This window comes from Zonotrichia leucophrys, chromosome 19 (assembly GCF_028769735.1).
Source record: "Zonotrichia leucophrys gambelii isolate GWCS_2022_RI chromosome 19, RI_Zleu_2.0, whole genome shotgun sequence".
Taxonomy (NCBI): Eukaryota; Metazoa; Chordata; class Aves; order Passeriformes; family Passerellidae; genus Zonotrichia; species Zonotrichia leucophrys.
The window spans coordinates 967,556-989,770 of record NC_088188.1 but is presented as its reverse complement, the minus strand read 5'-3'; the positions used below and the strand labels follow the sequence as shown (position 1 = coordinate 989,770).

General features: G+C 52.2%; 1 protein-coding gene across 3 annotated transcripts in view; it reads right to left on the bottom strand.

Moving 5' to 3' along the window:
* LOC135456008 (S-adenosyl-L-methionine-dependent tRNA 4-demethylwyosine synthase TYW1-like) overlaps positions 1 to 22,215 on the bottom strand; it is a 99,782-nt gene that overhangs the window by 11,714 nt on the left and 65,853 nt on the right. For all 3 annotated transcript variants that reach the window (XM_064729595.1, XM_064729594.1, XM_064729596.1), the window contains exons 15-16: positions 10,583 to 10,693; positions 2,464 to 2,631 (exon numbers count right to left, since the gene is read on the bottom strand). In XM_064729595.1, coding sequence (XP_064585665.1) covers positions 2,464 to 2,631; positions 10,583 to 10,693 — 279 coding nt within the window. The remainder of the gene's footprint in view (positions 1 to 2,463; positions 2,632 to 10,582; positions 10,694 to 22,215) is intronic.

Genomic DNA, 22,215 nt, shown 5'->3' with positions numbered 1-22,215 from the left:
CAGCTTGCTTTCCTTAAAATCCCTTTTCTCCCTAAATCCCTGCCCTCAAGAGAGAGATTCACTGCTGAGCTGTCACTCACCACAGGCAGGTGCCAATCAATGATCCCATCCATGCCAGGCAGCAGCTGCAGGATGGATCACTCCTGACATTCCCACACTCCTTCCCACAGGCTGGCATTCAATGGCAGCATTAAACTCATCAGGAGCATTGTTTGGACACCTCCAAACGCAGGAAAACACAGTGAAATAAATCACATTTCTTAATGATTTTTATCACACTCTTCCTGCAACTCCTTAATTTTTTAAAGCCCCCTTTGATTTTGCAATTACTCACTCCAGTTTGATCAATCCCAGAGCACAAGTTTCCTGCAAATAATAAGCACTGACAGATTATATTCTCCACTAGAGCCTGAAACTCAAAAATTAAACTCTAATGGAAATAAATTTATTTTTTATTAGCTATTTTAGCACCGAGGACAGATTGTTTCCCACAGACACCCTCTGCTAATGGCTGTGGAAGTAGAAGCAGCTGTTGAATTCCTCCTGGACAGGTACCAATTTATTCTCTTTGCTAATGGTGTTAGTTAAATTCTGCCTCAAGAAGGTTTCTGCAATCTGTTTGTTTGCTTTCCTGGACCTCACAATGCAAAAGGAGATTTTGCTTTCTCAGGAACAGTTGCCAGTGGCAACAGCCAGGAGTGAGACTGTAAATAAAGCCAATTTAAGGTGAGATCAAACACAACCACTGCCAGGTGTCCTGGCTTTCTCTGCTCCTTCCCAGCTGCTCCCTTTGCAGATTCCAAAGAAGGTTTAGATTGGATATTCAGGAGAAATTCCTCCCTGTGAGGGTGGGCAGGCCCTGGCACAGGGTGCCCAGAGCAGCTGTGGCTGCCCCTGGATCCCTGGCAGTGCCCAAGGCCAGGCTGGACAGGGCTGGAGCAGCGTGGGACAGTGGGAGGTGTCCCTGCCATGGAATGGGATGGGCTTTAAGGTCCTTCCAACCCAAAGCATTCCAGGAATCTACAATTCCATCAGGTGCCCAGCTGGCACATTATTATCTTTTTCTGCTGTCCTATTAATCTTTACTGAAGCTCTGAAAGCAAATATGTACTCATTATTTTTCATTTCCTGCATCCTTTAAAAATTTTTTTGTATTTCACTTGTATTTCATTTCATTTCCTTTCCAGTACTTGAAGGGGAGACGGTGACAAACCTTTCCAGCAGGACCCACTGCAAGGGCTGATGGATTTAAACAGCAGCAGGGCTGATTTCCATTGGATATAAGAGAACTTTGTTTACCATGAGGGTGGTGAGGCCCTGGCAGAGGCTGCCCAGAGAAGCTGCCATGGCAATGCAGACCCTGAGGGGCTGGAGGTGTCCAGGGAAGGGAATGGAGCTGGGAAGGGTCTGGAGCCCCAGGAGGGGCTGAGGGAGCTGGGCAGGGGCTCAGCCTGGAGCAAAGGAGGCTCAGGGGGCCCTTGTGGCTCTGCACAGCTCCTGACAGGAGGGCACAGCCGGGGGGTCGGGCTGTGCTCCAGGGAACAGGGACAGGAGCAGAGGGAACGGCCTCAGGCTGGGCCAGGGCAGCTCAGGGGGGATTTGGGGGAAATTCCTTCCTGGAATTTGTTGTTGGGCTGGAGTCCCCATACCTGGAGGGGTTTAACAGCCCTGTGCATGTGGCACTTGGGGACATGGGGCAGTGGTGGCCTGGGCAGTGCTGGGAGGGTGGTTGGGCTTTTTCAACCCAAATGGTTCTGTGGTTCTCTGATCCAAATGTGGTGATTCTGCCTCTGGAGAGGTGGCTCAGAGCAACAGGAAAATAACAGAGCATCCCTTGGGTCTGAGTGGCATTCAGGGGTGGGAAGGGCTGGAATCCTGGGGCACACCATGGATTCTCCTGGCCAGTGACTGGAAGGGCTTGGGAAGCTTTGGAATGGGCTGTGGCTGCAGCTCTCTGGCCACAGAGAGAAACAGACAACTTTGTGCTGGCAAAAGTCTGTGAGATGATCAGAGAAAAGAATGAGAAACAATCCTTACCTTCACTTGCTGCCACTGTTGTTGTGAACATGTGGCATGTGTTATGGAGGTTTGTTTACCAAAGGGTGGTCTCTTAATTAGCCAATGGTGATGGGTTTGGATTGAAGTAAAAATCCAGCTGTATTGTAACTGTCTATAAAGCAATGGGTTTCTTAATAATAATATAATAAATAGATTGATCAGCCTTCTGTGAATCATGGGGTCAGTGCTAATTATTACCCAGCTGGGGGCCCACTGCAGTGACCATGGAGGGGTCCCCAGCCCTTAGGGGTTTAACACAGGTGTGCACGTGGCACGTGGGGACACGGGGCAGCGCTGGGCTGGAGACAAAGGCCCCAGAGGGCTTTTCCAGCCCAAACAGCTGTGGATGGATAACTGGAGCAGCAGGCAGCTGGCAGCAGGGCACAGCTGCTCAGGCAGGCTCACCTTGCAGTGGGCCAGCAGCAGGCAGTTGGAGTGCTCGTGCTCGCAGGCGATGCCGTAGTCCGGGAGCAGCCGCGCCAGCTCCTGCACGAAGCTCAGCACCTCCTCGTGCCACGGCACGTTGGCCATGGTCAGGCTGCTGGCCGAGCTCTCCCCACAGTAGGTCACACCCTGGGGACACAGGGAAACAGGACAGTCAGCTCGGCCCTCCCCAGACCTGGCAGTGCCAGCCCAGCAAACCCTGCAGCTGCCGGCTCTGCATCCCATCCCACGGCACGGACACAGATTGGAGATGGCATCAAACCGGGTACCTCCTGCAGTGACACACCCCAGAGCACCGTGCCAGGTGTCCCCAGCAGTGACACAGTGACACACCCCAAAGCACCATGCCAGGTGTCCCCTGCAGTGACAGTGACACACCCCCAGAGCACCATGCCACATGTCCCCAAAGCACGGTGCCAGGTGTCCCTCCTGCAGTGACACACCCCCAGAGCACCGTGCCAGGTGTCGCCAGCAGTGACAGTGACACACCCCAAAGCACTGTGCCAGGTGTCCCTCCTGCAGTGACACACAGGCTGGGATTGATCCTTTAACAGGATAAGGCAGGATGCTCCCGAGTGACCAAGGGACTTTGGAGAAGGTCACTGGGGCTGGAAAGGTGACAGGTCCAGAAGAGTCTCATGGGCAAGCAATGGGACACTCCCAGAGATCTGTCCATGTGCCACAGAGCTCTGGGCCTCTTCCTTCTCAGCCCAGGCTGTGGATTCTGCCCTGCCCCACCTGTGCCCAAAGCCAGCAGGTCCCTGGGTGGGCTGTGCCCACCCTGGGCACTGGGAGCACCCCTGGCACAGCAGACACTGACACACAGCTCATTTCCTCCATTGGAGCTTTGGGAAGCAGCTTCTGGGCCATGTTCTGGAGGCACCCCCAGAAGTGCCCCTGAGAGGTGACACTGTTCAAGGACACTGCCCTCAGACCCCAGGGTGTCAGAGAAACGGGGCTCCTGCTCCAGCTCCTGCCCAAACCCCAGTCAGGCATGGATGGGGAGCCCAGAGCAGGACTCTCTGTGTCCCTCTGTCCCCACACAGAGCCAGGACACCAGCACTGTGCTCTGGGGGACTGCTCAGGGAGTGCAACACCTCCAGCTCTCCCCGACCCCATCCACCACCTTCAGCCTCTGAACCCAGAATTCCTGAGGCTGGAAAAGCCTTCCAGGATCACCGAGTCCAGCCTGTGACCAGTCCCCACTGGTGTGGGGTCACTGAGTGCCACGTCCAGGCCTTCCTTATCCAGCCTCACCATTCAGGGACCAGCTACTCCTAACTGGGAAATGTGATCACCTGAACCTACTAAAGTACTGATTTAGTCTCAGCCATGACCTCAAATTTGCTTCTCCTTTTATGTCCCTCTTTTCATTTTTCTCCCTCTCCTCTCCTCTCCTCTCCTCTCCTCTCCTCTCCTCTCCTCTCCTCTCCTCTCCTCTCCTCTCCTCTCCTCTCCTCTCCTCTCCTCTCCTCTCCTCTCCTCTCCTCTCCTCTCCTCTCCTTTTTCCTTTCCTTTTTCCTTTTCCTTTCCTCCTTTGTAATTTGCCTCCCTTACAGCACAAGCAGCTCAGTGGGCACTGAGCACTCAGTGTCACCCACCTGGGGCGCAGACCCTGCTCAGCTTTAGGGCGTCCTTTAATGTCTGCTTTAACATATTTCACAGCCAGGATCATGATCCCCATAAATTCCTCCTGAATCAAGTAATTCACTGCCAATTTCCCAGCAATTCATCTGCCATCCCTGAGAAATCACACACCAGATGCCAGGGCTGCTCAGAGAGCAAAGAGAACAAAGGGCTTTTCCTCCAGACACCCCCAGCCCCTCTGCCCCTCTCTGGGTTGTTCCAGCCCCTCTGCTCTTGGGCTGAGCTCTTCTATTCCAGTCACAAAATCCCATCAAGCACCAGCCTTTACAACACACTTTTATGGATGTTGTGTCTGGCCTGCTTGTGGTTTTTCCCCTGGGAAGAACACTTTGACCTCTTTCAGTGGAATTTGCATCCAGGTTCATGTGTGGCATGGCCATGGCACCTGCTCCAGCTGCCAATTCCTGACTCACCTGCATTTCCTTGCACATGGAATGTGCAGACACAGCTTTGCCAACACTGTCACCCAGAGCACAGAGCACACACAGGGCTGCAGGAGCAACAGCCCAGGGCTAATTGGGAACTGTACAAGTTTAGGAAGCAATTATTTTCTCACCCATAAATTTATGAGGGACTCCCCCATCAATCTTCCTCAGAGCCAGCCTGGAGGAAGGCTGACAGGCCACAAGCCAGGGAGTGCTCGCCAGGGATGTTCATTCAGGGTTTTTCAGCCCAGCTCTGTAAGTCTGAACCCAGAGTTTAAACATGTTTGTTCTCTATCAGTCAGTGTTCTATCAGAGCAGCCAGCCACACAAATCAGGGTTTGGCTCCCCAAAGTTCAGCTGGAGACACACAGCAATATTCTCCCAACACTCATTATCCAGATTATGATTTGAGTAGCATGAAAAATGGATGAGTATAGAGGGGGAAAATTCTTCAGAAGCTCCAGTGTGATTCATGCTCTCAGTAAACTACAAAGGTATCGTTTACAAGCTAAGAAAGCACAGAGGCAAAAGGAATAAGTGAGTGCTTGGCTGACTGATTAATTCCCAGCACAAATCAATGGGAATCAGCTTCCAGCACACCGAAGGAAAGCAGCTTTCAACTTCCCCAAGTTCTTCAAACTGGAGTTAATTAACAGCTGATAGCACTTAAAACCCGTGCGGAGCTGATGAGGGCGGTCACGTTCTGCTCCGCAGTAATACACGAAGACAGTTATTAAGACATCAAGAATTAAAAAGGAAAGGATCCCATTGTTCACCCAGAGCTCTCTCCCCAACCTCCCTGCGGCAGGAACAGCAACGATTCTGCCTCTTAATTACCTGCTTAATGAGGGTGCTTTGAGCAGCCTAATCCACAGAGCTTGGGCCAAGTACCTTGAAATGCAGAAGCCTTTGAAAAGCATCCCTGGTTCTGCCAGGATGAATCCAGAGCAACTGCGCTGGGCATGCTATGGAGCTCACAGAATCATGGAATAATGGAATAGCTTGGGTTGGAAAGGACCTTAAATCCCATCTCATCCACCCCTGCCATGGCAGGGACACCTCCCACTGTCCCAGGCTGCTCCAGCCCTGTCCAGCCTGGCCTTGGGCACTGCCAGGGATCCAGGGGCAGCCCCAGCTGCTCTGGGCACCCTGTGCCAGGGCCTGCCCACCCTCACAGGGAACAATTCCTAATTCCCAATATCCCATCCAGCCCTGCCCTCTGGCACTGGGAGCCATTCCCTGTGTCCTGTCCCTCCATCCCCTGTCCAGTCTCTCTCCATGTTTCCTGCAGGCTCCTTCAGGCCCTGCAAGGTCACAATTCAGTCACCCCAAAGCTTCTCCTGTCCAGGTGAGCATTCCCAGCTGTGCCAGCCTTTCCTCCCAGCAGAGCTGCTCCATCCCTCTGCCCATCCTGGAGCCTCCTCTGGGCTCCTCCAGCAGCTCCAGCTCCTGCCTGTGCTGGGCCAGGGCTGATTTTCAGTGCATTGCCCACAGCCTGTGCCAGGGTGGCTGCTGGAGCTGAGGGAAGCAAGGGAAGCACATTCCTGCCCCGGGATGCAGCCAGCCAGCAATGCCTTCAATCCCCAGGGCTCTGAAGGAAACAGCTACAGCTGACAGTGCTTTGTTTCTCCCCTCACACTCCAGACTTCCCAATTTAATTACTGAACAAAACAATTCTCTTCACTCCAGGCCCACAAATTATAAATTTAATTGAGGCTCGTGCAAATGAAGAGAGAACAAAGTGTAGGCCAAGCTGCTGAGTGACAGAGACACTGTTTGAAATCTGGGCCAGTTGTGACCCCAGACAAACATAAAAAGCCTCAATGCCTTGCTGATTGCCATCTCTGCAATGAAAACACTCCTGAGCTGAGCAGCAGCACTCCCCAAATCACAGCCACAAGGCCTCACACGTCTGCTCCTGCTGCAGGGGGTTCAGCCAGGATTCAACTCCTTGGCTGCTTTTAATCATCACTTTCAAGCTGATTTAACAAAGGCCATCAGTCCCTTGTGCCACCTCAGCCTGCAGGGAGGACTGGAGATGGTTGGTTGTGCAGCACAGCCCCAGAATCTCCTCTCCAGACCCATGGCAGAGGGTGCTGCACTGCCTGGAAATGGGCAGGGATTCCCTGGAAGTGGAAGAACTCCTCCTGGGAAATCTGAACTCAAACACAGACCCCAGCCCTTCATCCCAGCTCTCACATGAGCTCTGTGAGGGCTGAGAGAGGAGCGGCCACTGCTGAACCACCCCCTCTGCTCCAGGGTCACACCATGGAGTTATCCTGGGTGGAAAAGTCCTCCAGGACCAGCAGGGCCAACCTGGGACCAACCAGCTGGAGAAGGGGAGGCTCAGGGGGCCCTTGTGGCTCTGCACAGCTCCTGACAGGAGGGGACAGCCGGGGGGGTCGGGCTGTGCTCCAGGGAACAGGGACAGGAGCAGAGGGAACGGCCTCAGGCTGGGCCAGGGCAGCTCAGGGGGGACAGCAGCAGGAATTTCCCCATGGAAAGGGGGCTCAGCACTGGCACAGCTGCCCAGGGAGGTTTGGAGTGCCCATCCCTGGAGGGATTTAACACCTGGGGACAGTGGCAGTGCTGGGAGTGGTGGGATTCAGTCCTGCAGGTCCATCCCAAACCATTCTGGGATTCTCTAACAGCAAGCGGCCAATGCTGGTCTTTTTTCAGGTGTGGAAATCATACATTGTTTCGGTTTATTCACAGCAGGCACCAGAAGGGGAGGTTCAGCTTCACCTCCTCATCTAAATTCCAGCTGAGATGGCAGCAGGACCCTGAATGGGTGTTGGACAGGTGGGGGCAATCGCTTCTTGCTGCATGCAATTAAAAACTCATTAAGGCACAGCTCATTTTCCTCATTATTTTAAGCAATTAAATAATCTTTACTGTTTAACTTGACAAGAGTGAGCAGACTGGGACAGACACCTCCCCCTGGTCCTTCCTTGCACACATTTACTTGTTCACTTCAATTGTGCAGCCAAGCCTCAGGCAGCAGAGCAGGAGCTGCAGTCCCAGACCTGCAGCCTGAGCTGGGCTGGACACTGAGATTATCCAACTACATGAACAAAATCAGCAGGAAAATCAGCAGGGAAAGAGCTTCCTCATGGCTGGAAACCTTCCCAAAGGCTTGGGAAGATTCTGTGCCATGTCCTGATCCCTGCAGTGCCCCAGCCCTGCCCTCAGACACCGTGCCATGAGACAAAGGGACAGCCCGGCAGCTTGGGGTTCCTTCCTTAAATTCAGGGGGACAGGGGGAAGCAGGAAGGCTCTGCTCAGGCTGGAGCTCACAGCACTGCTCTGAGCTGAGTGCCAGAGCTTCACCCTGCCCAGAGCAGCTGTGGCTCCCCCTGGATCCCTGGCAGTGCCCAAGGCCAGGCTGGACAGGGCTGGGAGCAGCCTGGGACAGTGGGAGGTGTCCCTGCCATGGAGGGGTGGCACTGGATGGGCTTTAATGTCCCTTTCAACCCAAACCATTCCATGATTCTAGAATTCAGCAAGGACAGACCCCTAAGATCAAGCCCAGCACTGACCCAGCACTGCTGAGCTCACCCTGACCCATGGCCCCAAGTGCCAATCCAGTCATCTTTCACATCCCTCCAGGGATGGGCACTCCACCCCTGCCCTGGGCAGCTGTGCCAGGGCCTGGCCTCCCATTTCAGTGAGAAATTTCCCCCAAATCCCCCCTGAGCTGCCCTGGCCCAGCCTGAGGCCGTTCCCTCTGCTCCTGTCCCTGTTCCCTGGAGCACAGCCCGACCCCCCCAGCTGTGCCCTCCTGTCAGGAGCTGTGCAGAGCCACAAGGGCCCCCTGAGCCTCCTTTGCTCCAGGCTGAGCCCCTGCCCAGCTCCCTCAGCCCCTCCTGGGGCTCCACACCCTCCCCAGCTCTGTTCCCTTCCCAAAAATGCTGCACATCAAACAAACCTCTGCCTTTCCAAACCCAAAGAGGGCACCATGGGAAGAAAAGGAGTTCTGGCACGTTCCAGACCTTAAATACAACCATCAGCTCTGTACAAGTGTGACAGTGACACACTGGCATTAGAACAGATTAAGGCAATAAATCAATTTGATGCATTTTAATGACTTAGTCTCCCTTTGCTATTGGCTTAAGTGGGAGAATGGGGTCCCACAGAGTTACAGCCCTGTGAGGCACTCATGGAAATGAGAACAAGGATTAAGCCCTGCAAGAATCTAAATCTCTCTCCATCCACCCAGTGAGGCTCTCTGGAGCAACACTGGATTAGCTGCCTTCATCTGAAATGGACATCATTTATCCCAAATCTGCAGCCACAAAATCCCCAGGCTCAGCCCCATTGTTGGGCAGAGCTTTGCAGAATCTCCCCATCTCTCTTTGTTGGTCGGCTTTGAGCACCACCTGCTCCTTGGTTTTTTCCCCTGACACCTGAGGGGCTGCAGAAAGGAATGCTGAGGCCTATCCACACCCCAAATGTGCTTCCTTCCCAAAGGAACACAAAGGAACACAAACAATGACTTTCCATCAAAGTACCAAGTCCCAAGTGCTGTGTGATCAGCACAGTGTGAGGCTGGACCCCCAGTGCCACCATCCCACTGCTGGGTTCTGGGAATGTCACCAGCCCCTCCCTGTCCCGGCTCACAGGGGAGCTGTGTTCAGGGCTCACAAACAGGGTTCAGAGATCCAGGGATATCCATGTGATGAATATCCCTGTGAGGGATAGCACCAGCTCCCCCAAACAGGGCTCAGAGACCCAGATAATCCCTACCCCAGCTGGAAGAGCACCAGGAGTACACCTATGACCACCCCCCATGTATTTCCTTGGCAGAGCAAGGCAGGATTTTTGCAGGGCAGAGCAGGACTGTGGCACTGTGAGCAGAGGGAAGAGTAGCCCTGCCCTGCAGGGCCAGATGTTTGCCCTGGAGAGTTCCTGGGGGATTCCCTGCTGGAACATCGACTGGCACAGCCTCATCTCACCGACTGACATTAATGCCTGGGCAGAGCAGCCTCAGCAGCACCAGCCCACAGCCTCTGCTCCATCCCTGCCCCATCCCTGCCCTCCCCTCCCTGGCAGATCCTGCACAGCCAGGGAGACTCCCAGGAAGGTGGAAAACCGAGGGGCTTTTCCCAAAGCAAACTCCAAACCCGAGTTGGATGAAGCTCCCAACTTCAGCAGCACACCCAGAGAGGAAAGCTCTCCGTGCTGACAGAAGGTATCAAACCTTCACAGCAAAAAAGGAAGGCTTTTCCTTCGAAGCAGCAGTAAAAAAAGGTTGAAAAAAATTTTTTAAAAGGTTGAAAAATGAAAGAAAGTTTAAAAAAAATTATAAATGAGAAGGAAACAAAAGAAAAAGGAGAGTCTAGGAGTAACAGAACTGCACAAATACTGAGTTGTACAAACAGTTGTGCTGCTCTGCAGGAGCTGCTGGGGGAAAATGCTCAGAGCATGCGGGAAGGTGTTTTTTAATAAGTTTGTAACTTTTTTACAGTCTCTACTGAATTGATTAAGCCCAGGATAAAGCCCCTCCTGCCCTGCTGCATCTCACATCTGCTGGCAGCCCTCAAACCCAAACACAAACACATCACTGAACCTTTCACCTTTCCCCTGGCAAAACTCAAGACCAGGATGGGAAACCCTACCCCAAACTACCAGCTGAACCTGGAATATTTTGTGTAAACTGACAGTTGATACAAAGAAGAAATATCTATTTATCTTTGTTTTCACAGAAATACAAAAAAAGGCCAGAGAGTGATGATTGTGTTGGGCAGAAATTGAGGCTGGCTGGTACAAATTTTGGTTTGTGCCACAGGGAAACCTGCTCCAAAGGTACACACAGAATACTAGAAAACATCACCTGAATGTGAATTAATTATTATTCACTAATATTAAAAGCAAGAGAGGAGTTTGTTATGATTCACTTCAGAAGAATTTTACTTACTCAGAAAGTTTAAGCTAAAGGCAGGGGGGAAATGGGGACAAAACAATGGAAAACACTGCTGGAAAAACTAAAACAGCTCAGTGCAGCTCACCTTGACCTCAATGAAGTCTGGTTTCCCAAGGGATATCAGGTCAGCATAAGCTTTGAGTTCATCCACGTTCCAAGCTTTCACCAGGGTCAGCCTGTAAACAGTGCGTTGTTGCTGGAATACAGGAAAAATCCCATTAACATCCCACTCTGACCCAGGAATGAGGGAAAAATCCCATTAACATCCCATTCTGACCTAGGGACAAAGGAAAAATCCCACTGACATCCCATTCTGACCTAGGAATGAAGGAAAAATCCCACTGATATCCCATTCTGACCTAGGAATGAAGGAAAAAAACCCTTTGACATCCCATTCTGACCCAGGGACAAAGGAAAAATACCAGTGACATCCCACTCTGACCCAGGAATGAAGGAAAAATCCCATTGACATCCCACTCTGACCCAGGAATGAAGGAAAAACCCCACTGACATCCCATTCTGACCTAGGGACAAAGGAAAAATTCCACTGACATCCCATTCTGACCCAGGGAAGATGTTCCATCTTGCACACAGATTCAAACAGGAGAAAGAAATGAAATCATCCTTTTATTCCAAGAACTCAGAGATTGAAGCAAACCTGTTCCTTTAGGAAATCTGCTCCACAGCACCTGGGCTGAGGCAGCTGGTGCCACACAAATGCTCCCTCTGCAGACCTCAGACCTCAGGCACTTTGTTTGCACAGGAGTTGAACTCCCTGGCACAATAAGCAGGAAATGTCTCTCTCCTGGATTTGCTTCCCCAGGTACAAAACCTCCCCATGAATTTCAGATGTTTCAGTGCCTCCAGCTGGATCACCAGCACTGGGACTCTCACAGAAACATGGAATGATTTATGTTGGAGAAGCCCCCAAAACATCGAGTCCAACCTTGCCCCAGCACTGCCAAGGTCACCCATGAGCTATGTACCCAAGTGCCACATGCACAGGGCTGTTAAATCCCTCCATCACCTCCTGCACAGCCTGGTTCTGTGTTTGACAACCTTTCCATGAGAAATTTCCCCAAAATGCCCCCTGAGGCTCCCCTGGCCCAGCCTGAGGCCGTTCCCCCTCCTCCTGTCCCTGTTCCCTGGAGCACAGCCCGACTCTCCTGGCTGTCCCCTCCTGTCAGGAGCTGTGGAGAAGATTCCCAGATCCAATTCCCTCCTGGGAGGGTGGCAGAGAGCACTCCCAGAACTCCTCTGCTTGGAGTTATTCTGATTTGCCCTCCAAGGGCTGCTCTCCAAAGAGTCACTGGTGACAAAAGGCCTCTCAACACAAGCACTTGACCATGGAACAAATCCACTCCTCACTCCTCACATCCGCTCGTTTCCGTCCTTCCCCTCCCCTTCATCTTCTACTGATTGTTTTATTTCACTTATTTTTGGAATTTATTTTTATTTATAGAGCAATTTTCCGACAAATCTGCAGTTTGGATGAACTCCTTTGCTGTCCCTGCACAGCGGAAAATGGACTGGAAAATGTAAATGCTGATCCCAGCGTGGGCAGCAGGGCAGGGACTGGGATTGTGCCCCTGTGCCCAGGTGAGCCCCCACCTGCAGAGCTGCCCCAGCCCTGGCCCAGCACAGGCAGGAGCTGGAGCTGCTGGAGGAGCCCAGAGGTCTCAGGGCTTTTTGGGTCACTGCAACCCCAAGATTGTTAAAAGTCTCTTTTCCCAGCCTGGGCACTTGAAGAATGAGTCGGAGCTCTTCATTTCTCGGTCTATAAGTTGTTTATTGTATCTTATCTATAAAAATTTTTCTCCTGCCCTGACAAGGTCCATCCAGCAGGAGAGTTCCAGGCACTCTGCCTGCCCCCAGGACGGTGCTATGTCTTTATACTAAAAACTACGTGTACAATATATACAGTTACTTCCCAATACCTATCACCTATGTTAGACAGTGAGCTTCTGCTCTAAACCAATCTGTAAGTGCCACCATCACAGCAGAAGATGGAGGCCAAGAAGAAGAAGGAGAAAGGCTGGATATGCCCAGTTCCCTCCATTTTGCCTCCTGAACCCCCATACCAAAAACCCCAAAATCTACTTTTTCACCCTGTGATAACTTCACTATTATTCTACCTAAACTCTTGTGGCTTGCTGATCTTCATCTAAGGTTGGTAATTTGCTCCATGGGTCATAATCAAACCCACAGGTGCTTTGGGCTCTGTGCCAGGGTCTCTGAGCCCCCTGGCAGGGTCCTGGCTGTCCTGGACAGCCAGAGGGGTGTGCTGGGTTCCCACACAGAGGAGGCTCCAGGATGGGCAGAGGGATGGAGCAGCTCTGCTGGGAGAAAAGGCTGGCACAGCTGGGAATGCTCACCTGGACAGGAGAAGCTTTGGGGTCACTGAATTGTGACCTTGCAGGAGCTGCAGGGAGCCTGCAGGAAAGGTGGAATAAGACTTTGAACAAGGGACGGAGGGACAGGACCAGGAGGAAGAAATTCCTCCCTGTGAGGGTGGGCAGGCCCTGGCACAGGGTGCCCAGAGAAGGAACATTTTAGTACTTCAGAGCCTGACTCCCACATCAGTGAATTCTGCCCTCCCTATAAAAATCAATGTATCATTCACCTACCACCCATCTCTGTGTTCCATGGGGAAAAAGTAATTTCTACACCAATTTTCTATGCAAACCTTCCAGGTTATTTACTAAGAAATAACCAGAGGAGAAACAAATGAACACCAGGAACATCCTCTTCCAAATATGTCAAGAACCAAACCAGCTGACCTCTACCAGTGGCATTTAAGCAGATATTTAAAGAACAAGAAATTCTTGTGATTTGAATGGATTGGCAAAAGAAAGGTCAAGAGACAAGCAGGAAATCAACTGTTAATTACTGAGGAGAGGAGAACAGTAGAGGAGCTAATACAGAAAAATAAACATGGTGCTTGCACATAACAGGGGAAGAAGAAAGTGGAGGGAAAAGATCTGAGGAGGAAAATCTGCAGTGCCCACACCCCATCAGTGCAGTGATTGGATACCAATTAATGAGAACTGGCTCCCCAAAGGGCAGCTCCCAGTGGGGAACAAGTGCAGCAGCCACAAGGCACCAGTAACTACCAGTTTGTATTTAACATAACTGGTCCTGTTCCACAGCACCCCCAGCGAGAGCAGCACATCCTCCCATGCAGGGAAGTGGGCCTTTCTCCATTTAAATCTCCTTTTACTACTCTCCAACGCACATCCCAGCTCATTCACAAGTTTAAGGTCAAGGACTTCATAAAACTGAACGTGCCATGAGTGAATTTAAAGGGCTTCTCACCCAGGGCAGCACTGACAAGGAATAACTGCAGCCTCTGGGTGTGCACCACTGCAGCACCTGCAGCAACTCACCATGGCTGGGCAGGGACAGCATGGAAGGAAACTGAAACTGCCTCAGGCAGCCAGCAAACAGGTAGAAAAATCAGAAATTATTCTGGAGAAGCCTCTTTCCAGAGGGCAACATCTCTGCAGTGTTGTTGAGCACAGAAACGCTGGTAGAAGGCACAGATCAAAATGAGTAATATCCCAAAATGTTATCTGGGAGCAATCCTTGCAGACTGCCAGCAGTACAAACAGCCAGGCTGCTTTATTCATGGATTATTTGTATTTGTTGTACAATAGGGCCCCAGGAGATCCTCTCATAAGCACAGCAAAACAAGAAATAAAGAGCTTAAGCTGTGAGAATTTAACAATCTAAAGCAGCCTGGGATGCTCCACACTCCGTGCTTCCAGGGAAAGCAGCTGTTACTCCACTCCAGCCATGAGGAGAACACAGAGGAAGAGGAGGCAGCTCAGAAGGGTGGCAGTGAAGGCTGTGGGTCTGGTGCATCTCTGTGCACAGAGCAGCCTGGCTGGAGGGGCAGCTCCCAGGGTCCCCAAAATGCAAGTCAGGAGCAGCCTCCTGTTCCTGAAACTCCTGAGGGCAAAGGAGGGCAGAAGGAGCCACGGGAAGCCCAGCCTTTTCCCCTTGGGCAATTCCTGCTAAAATCCTTCCAGGCCACCCCAGAAGCCCTGCAGCCCCTCAGTGCCAGGACAGGGCACCAGGGAGCCTGCCCAGGCTGAGGGCAGCATCCTGAGGATACAGAATCCTTCCACTGGGTGCATCAATATCCTGGACTCAGCACACACTCACTGACACATTCTGGCCCCAAACCAGTACTGCTGGAATCACAGACTGGTTTGGGATGGGGCCTTAAAGGGATCAGTTCCAGCTGCTGTGGGCAGGACACCTCCAGTGGAGCTCAGTATCCAAACATGCTCAGAAAACGAGGGGATTCTGTCAGAGATGTGGCTTCAGTCTGCACTGGGTGCTCTTCTGTCCCCCTTGTCCCTGGGAGCTGTCACAGCTGCCAGAGCCCCTGACTGGCTCTGCTGTCCCCTGCAGAGGGGCTGGCACTGCAGGGCTGTGGGGACAGGAAAAGCAGACTGGAAGCTGGGCCAGGGCAGGCTCAGGCTGGATTTCAGGAAAGGTTCTTCCCCCAGAAGGTGCTGGCACTGCCCAGGCTGCCCAGGGAATGGGCACAGCCCCGAGGCTGCCAGAGCTCCAGGGATGCCCAGGATGGGATTCTGCGGGGCCAGGGGTTGGACTGGATGATCCCTGTGGTCCCGTCCAGCTCAGGACATTCTGCGATTCCATGAAAGAGACCAAACTTTCTGTCCCAGGGTGTCTCATGCCCCAGTGCCACACCACCCCCTGGTCAGAGCTCACAGTCAGGACTGGGATCACCCTGACATGGACACAGCTCCTTCCCATGAGCTGAAGGCTCAGCTGAGCCCCCAGAGGAGTCCCCAGGCTGCTGCAGCCCTGCCCTCCTCCAGCAGCTCCTCCTGGAGCCCACCAGGCACTGGAAGCTCTCTGCTCCAGCCTGGAGAGCAGTGGGGCAGCTGCCATGGGCTGGCACAGGGGCACAGCTGACTCTGGAGCCTGTCCCAAGGCAGGGACACTGTCCCTGGAAGCCACCCTCACATCCTCCCAGGCCTGGCACATGCACCAATGCATCCCTTTGCTGCTGGCCCTGCCCCAGCCCCGGAGCCCTCACCAGAGGACTCAGTGTCACCCTGACAAGGTGCTCCCTTCCCACTCCAATAACCACGAGGGATTTGGGGCTGCTTCTTTTTTATTGCTGCTTTTTAATTCCCTCCTCCTCAACATTCATCTTTTCCTAGATCAAACGTAATTATTCTTCATGAAGCAGCCCAGGTGTAATTCCAGGAGGAAGAGGGAACACATCACCTGCAAAGAGCAGGATGCTGGAGGGACACGGGCTTGGCTGGGGCAGGGGAGCAGCTCCCTTCTCTGGCCAGGACAGAACCTGTTCCTTCTCCAGGGGGAGCAGGGATGCATCTCCAAGGCCCTCACCTTGGATCCTGTCACTTGAACTCTTTTGTTCAGTATCTTTTTGTTCAGTGAATATCTTTTTGTTCAGTAAGTATATTTTTGTTCAGTGAGTATCGTTTTGTTCAGGGAGTATCTTTTGTTCAGGCAGAGTATCAATGTCCCCCTGTTTGGAAATAAACAGAATTACACTCAGATTTTTGTTTCAGCTGCTGGCTTAGGCTCAGCTATCCTGAACACTCACATGCATTTCTCAGGTACTGATGAAATTATTTTGTTGTCATTTCATCCACAGACTCCCCCACAGAAATCCCTATTTTTGCAGCTAATGAATCTCAACCTTCTCAACAGAAACACAGCACAGCTGGATGAAAAAAGCACTCTGGGGGGGAGGAAATGATGGTGCAAACTCTAAACAGAACAAACTCTTGCCCTTTGTTTCACACAACTTCACAGCCCTTTCAGCACCGGATGAGGAGCAGGAACCACTTCAAAGGCAGCTCCTTCCATCAGGATTTTCTTCCTCTCTTCAAGGCAAGGCTCCACTTGCAGAAGCTCCTTCATGACCCATTCTCCGAGGTTCCGAGCTGCAGGAGCCGCTGTGGCCGCGGCAGGGGTGGTGGGTGCAGCCCAGCCCACCCAGCCCCATCCCTGGTCCCTGCCCGGGTTATGCAACAGCTCCCGAGCACTGAATGCAGAATCAAAGCCACTTTCACACTTGGAAATTACTTGTCACACGGATGTGGATCGAGAAAAAAAGCCCCTGCAGCCAAAATCTCTTTCCCATAACCGATAAGGAACTGCTTTATGCAGAAACCTCAGCAGGGAGGAAAGATCCAAAACACAGCCTGAGGAAATCTCAGATCCCAACACCCCCAGATTCCACAGCCTTCCCAAGCCTTCCAGTTCACCCAGACAGAGCCCCTCTGACAGGACTGGAGGTCACTCCTGCCTCTCCCAAACCCAGCTCTGCTGAGCTCCCAGGAGCTCTGCAGGTCCCAGAATCCTGCAATGATTTGAGCTGGGGGGATGTTGAAGTGCATCTCATCCCACCCTGCCATGGCAGGGACACCTCCCACTGTCCCAGGCTGCTCCCAATGTCCAGCCTGGCCTTGGGCACTGCCAGGGATCCAGGGGCAGCCCCAGCTGCTCTGGGCACCCTGTGCCAGGGCCTGCCCACCCTCACAGGGAACAATTCCTGATTCCCAATATCCCATCCATCCCTGCCCTCTGGCACTGGGAGCCATTCCCTGTGTCCTGTCCCTCCATCCCTTGTCCCCAGTCCCTCTCCAGCTCTCCTGGAGCCCCTTCAGGCCCTGCAAAGGGCTCTGAGCTCTCCCTGGAGCCTTCTCCTCTCCAGGTGAGCACCCCCAGCTATCCCAGCCTGGCTCCAGAGGTGTCCCAAACCCAGGAGCAGCTCTGTGGCCTCTTCTGAACTCTCTGTAGGACCCATCACACTCCAGAAGGGAGTGTGAGGACACAACCAGGCTCAGTGTCCTTGGAAGGACAGAAATGGATCCATTCCTCTGGGAACCAGGAGCCTCCCTGCCCACAGGGGCTGCTCTCTGCCCTGGGCCATCACCATCACCACATGGATGTGACTGATGGGGAGTGACTGTCACCCTCTGTGACAATCACTGCAGGGCACACTGCACAGCTCAGGAGGGATTTCTGCCCTCACAGCTGAACTCAGCACAGAGCTCAGAAGTTTTCAGCTTCCTTTCTTAAGGCAGATGAAAAATAAGCATTACAGCAAACCCTGAGCAGGCTCTGCTGCGTAGGAACCCACAAACCCACGGAGCTTTGTTCCATCAATACCAGGTGAGAGCGAGTGCAGCCTTTGTCTCCAGTGCTAAAAAGGTGCTCATTAGCATGGGCTAATTAACACACTGACTGCTCTGAGAGCCAGCAAAGCTCAGAGCAGTGCTGGAGAAGTCAGTGCTGAACCCAGGCCTCACCTGAGGCTCAGCTCCAGAGCCCTGGCCTTCACCCAGGACCTTCCCATTGTCCCCACGTCATCCCCAGGATGGGGACAAAGCCACCCTCAGCCTCTTGCTGGACCCTGCACATTTCCCTTCATACCTAGGACCTGCTTTGCCTCCCGTCTGGGTGTGGGGAAAAGCAAAACCAAATTAGTGATACTTAAGTACTTGGGGATGTGGATTTTTGACAATTCTGGAGTTTCTGAAGGTTCAAAAGCTGGAGATGGATCACTGGGCCCTGTGTTCTCCTGTCTGCAGTGACCCAAAAGTCACTGTAAACTCTGAGCTTAACTGGAATTGAGACATTTCTGATTTTCAGAGTCAGCCTGGAGTTTTCAGTCACACTGCAGTTCCAGAAGTGAGGTTTTCTTGGGTTTGGATAAACCAAGTTTATTCCTGTGTAAAACCAGCAGAAAATCATTTGTTGTTACATGAATATAATAAAAATGTCAAATAGGGGTATTTGAAGTAGGGCTCCAAAATAACCCAAGATTTGTTTCCTGGTGTGTCTAAGCACAAAAATACCTCTTCAGGTGCTCAACTTTTCTCATCTGAGATTCAAAACCTTTCCTCAGAGCAGATGGAGTGTGCAGCACCTCTGCTGGGAGGTGGGAAGGGATGATCTTTAAAGTCCTTCCAACCCAACCCATTCCATGATTCCAACATCTGAGTGCTAATGCCAAAGAATCTGGGATGTTTCTACAAAATAACCCCAAACTTACAAAAAACAAACACAAACCTGGCACTACTTTTCCATGCAAAAGCCATTTCTGCTGCTTGTGAGGGAATCAGGCAAAAAACTAATTAGGGAATCAGGAAAAATACAATTATGAGGTGATGTCCACATGATGAGGACTGGTCCTGCATCTTGTCTTGAACCTGGAGCCCGAGGCAGTCCCTTTAAAGCAATTTTAAATTCTTTCAGCTTTAACATAAATGTGTAAGAACCAAATTGTCTCTCTGAAGTACAATTATTGTGAGGAGCTAAGCCTGATCTCTATGTGAAATTCCTTGTTCTTCCAAGGCCTTGAAGATAAGATGAGAACTGCCCTGAATAATAATTAGGAAAACAGCAAAGCTGAACTTTTGGTCTGCATTGGGTTTTTTATCACCCAACACAACTGCCCTGGTGTCCCCCCAGCTCTGAAATCCTGCCTGGAAAGAACAAAAAAGTCCTGCAGTGGGATGAACTCATCAGCATTAATTCCCATTAATTCAAGCTGGAATTTTACACCAGAAGAGCCCCTCAGCCTCTGCACAGCCCTGCTGATGTGTGGAGCTCAGGAATGAGGGATCAGGACTGGAAACCAAGGAGAAAAACCACCAAATTTCACTCCCTCCACACTCACTCTTCCTGTACTTGCTTGTAATCTACTTTATTGCTTCACACTTCAGCAGAAATTAATCAGATTATTGAAAAATCTCTAGAAATAAAACAAAATACAGCAGCAGCTTTGTTTTGAGAGCTGAAAATGTTGTTCTTAAGTAAATCCAAACCATGACTGTTCTTCATCCATTTTCCATGCACTTGGTTTTAACACACTTGCCCTTGGAAATCAGCACCACCAACATTCCAGTGATTCTTTCTTTCTTTTCTGTATTTCCAGCGCAGTTTCAAGGAATCATGTAAAATTTATACCCAGGGAAAAAGCAGCCCAATGCAAAGGGACTTAAAATAGAACAGCATGAAAACAGATCCTATCAAATCAGCAGCAAAAGCCACTTCAAGCTTGCTGTTTAACAGGCTGAGCTGGTTTTTCTCCCAGGAAAGGGTGGATGTTTAACCCCACAGAGGCAGGAAAGCACCAGCAGGAGCCTGGGGAGCCACAGGGACAGCACTGCCAGGGCAGGGAGCGGAACTAAAACCCTCCCAGCAGCAGCAAAGCTCCTGCCCCAGTCCCTGTGACTTTCACAAGACCCCGAGCAGCAGCCTGGCAGGAATGCTCTGTGAAAGCTCCCAGGACAGGCAGGATCAGGACCCTGTCCATCCCTGGGCTGGAGCAGCAGCTGCTGCAGCAGCAGGGACCTGCCAGGCACATCCCAGGGGACAAAGCCACCCTGTCCTGGCCCTGCTGCTGCTCTGCCCCATGGCAGGAGCTCAGCCAGGCCTGACCTTGGCTCCAGCCCATCCCTCCCTGGTGGGGAAGATGGAACAGGAAAGCCTTACCAATATGATTGCCTGGCAAAAGATTTTGAGAATATAGAAACTATAAGTGAGATTGAAATGAAAGCAAGCTTTGAGATACCTCAGTTACTGAACACCTGGAAAACAATGGTGTGGGCAGCTGAAGGTGATCCCCTTTTGATGGAACAACACCCTCTGCTTGCAGACAGGCCCAAGGGTCAGAGCAGACCCTGCAGCTTGGCAGGAGGGGCCCAAAGAGGAGTTTTTAAGGTTTAAAATGTAACACAGTGTGGTAATGTAGTGATTCTTATAGGCTGTATGGAAATGCTATAGGATTTGTATCTTAGATTGGTTAGTGAGAATTAGAGTATTCAGCACAGAAGAAGATTTGTGGTATTGGAACGGGAACCTCACTCTCTTACCCTCTTTACTCTTCCTCACTCTCTCATCCTCTTTACCACACTCTTGCCTTCTCTCTCTTTACCTCTCTCTCCCTCTCTGGGCCCTGCTCTGAGCTGTGTTTGGCAGCTCCCAGCAGGGCCCTGCCCCCAGGCCCTTTGCAATAAACCCCAAGTTCCTGCCCTGGCTGCAGAGATCTCTGCTCTCCATCCATCCCCACAGTCCTACCCCAATGCTCCTACACCTCCCTTCCCTCTGGAGAAGCTCCAGCTCCTTCCCTCTGACACAGGGATGGCTCCTCCTCTACTGCCCAGGACAGGCCCTGCTGCAAGGGCACAGGATGGGGGGCACAGAATGGGGTCAGGGGGAAAAATCCCTCCAAGGTCGAGCTAAGCCCTTCCCCAGCACTGCCAAGGCCAGCACTGCCTGTGTCCCCAAGCGCCACCTCCTCAGGGCTGCTCAGTACATGCTCGTGTCTGCTCAGGTGTGGGAAAGAAAAAGCTTCAGAGGGGGAAGAGCTGAAGGCAAAATCTGGGATTTGGCCCAGCCTCCTCTCCTCTCATTCCCAAAATGCCCCAGACACAGCTCCACAGGTACATCCTGATGCTCCAGGACCTGTCTCAGGCTTGGCTCCTTGGCCAGGATGAGGGAGGCCCTGGAGAGGCACCATGGCAAAGCTGTCACCTCATAGTGACAAACCTGTCACCTCAGGGCACAGTCAGACCTCAGCAGTGCAGGGAAGGCAGGAGAAACACAATATTAAAGAACAAACTACAGGGGTGTTACAAAGAAGGGGCTGGAGGTGTCCAGGGCAGAGAACAGAGCTGGGGAAGGGCCTGGAGCCCCAGGAGCAGCTGAGGGAGCTGGGCAGGGGCTCAGCCTGGAGCAAAGGAGGCTCAGGGGGCCCTTGTGGCTCTGCACAGCTCCTGACAGGAGGGCACAGCCGGGGGGTCGGGCTGTGCTCCAGGGAACAGGGACAGGAGCAGAGGGAACGGCCTCAGGCTGGGCCAGGGCAGCTCAGGGGGGATTTGGGGGAAATTCCTTCACTGAATGGGAGGCCAGGCCCTGGCACAGCTGCCCAGGGCAGGGCTGGAGTGCCCATCCCTGGAGGGACTCAAACCATGAGGGGATGTGGTGGAGAGATGGCTGCACTCTGACCCTGGTGCTTTCCAGCCTCAGTGATTGGTAAGAAGAAGTTGGTTTCTAACAGCAACACATCAGTGCCTTAACACAGGCTGGGGAATGTGGAGACAGAGCCTGAGAGTGGCATTTGCACGGGCAGTAAAGAGATGGGGGAGATGAGCAGCTCAACCAGAGCAGCTCAGCCCCAGCCCCACTCAGGCCAAGGCTGGGGCAGGAACTGAACATGCCCTGAGGCACTGTGGGCCCAGGGCTGGAGCCCAGGCTGCCCCAGGGCACTGCCAGCTGCTCAGGAGCTTCCAGCCAGCCCAGCTCTTTACACACCCAGCCAAAGACTTGGATGCTTCCTCACAGATCTCTGTGGCTGGAAATCTCAGCCAGGAAAACAACATAACAACTTCCCACTGAGATTCCCCAGGGGCCTTAAGGAATATTCTTCAAAAACGCTGTGTTTTACTCAGCAATAGGGCACACAGGAAAGGAGAATAAACTGATTTTAAATAACCCTGTAACACTGAAGGGTTGAGGGAGTAAGTGCAGGATCAGCCTGGAGGAGGGAGAGTTTTGGGGTGATCCATTTGTGGCCCCCATCACCTGAAGGATCCCACAGGAAGGATGGTGAGGGATTTGGGACAAGGGCCTGGAGTGCCAGGACAGGGGGATGGCTGCCCACTGCCAGAGGGCAGGGATGGATGGGACATT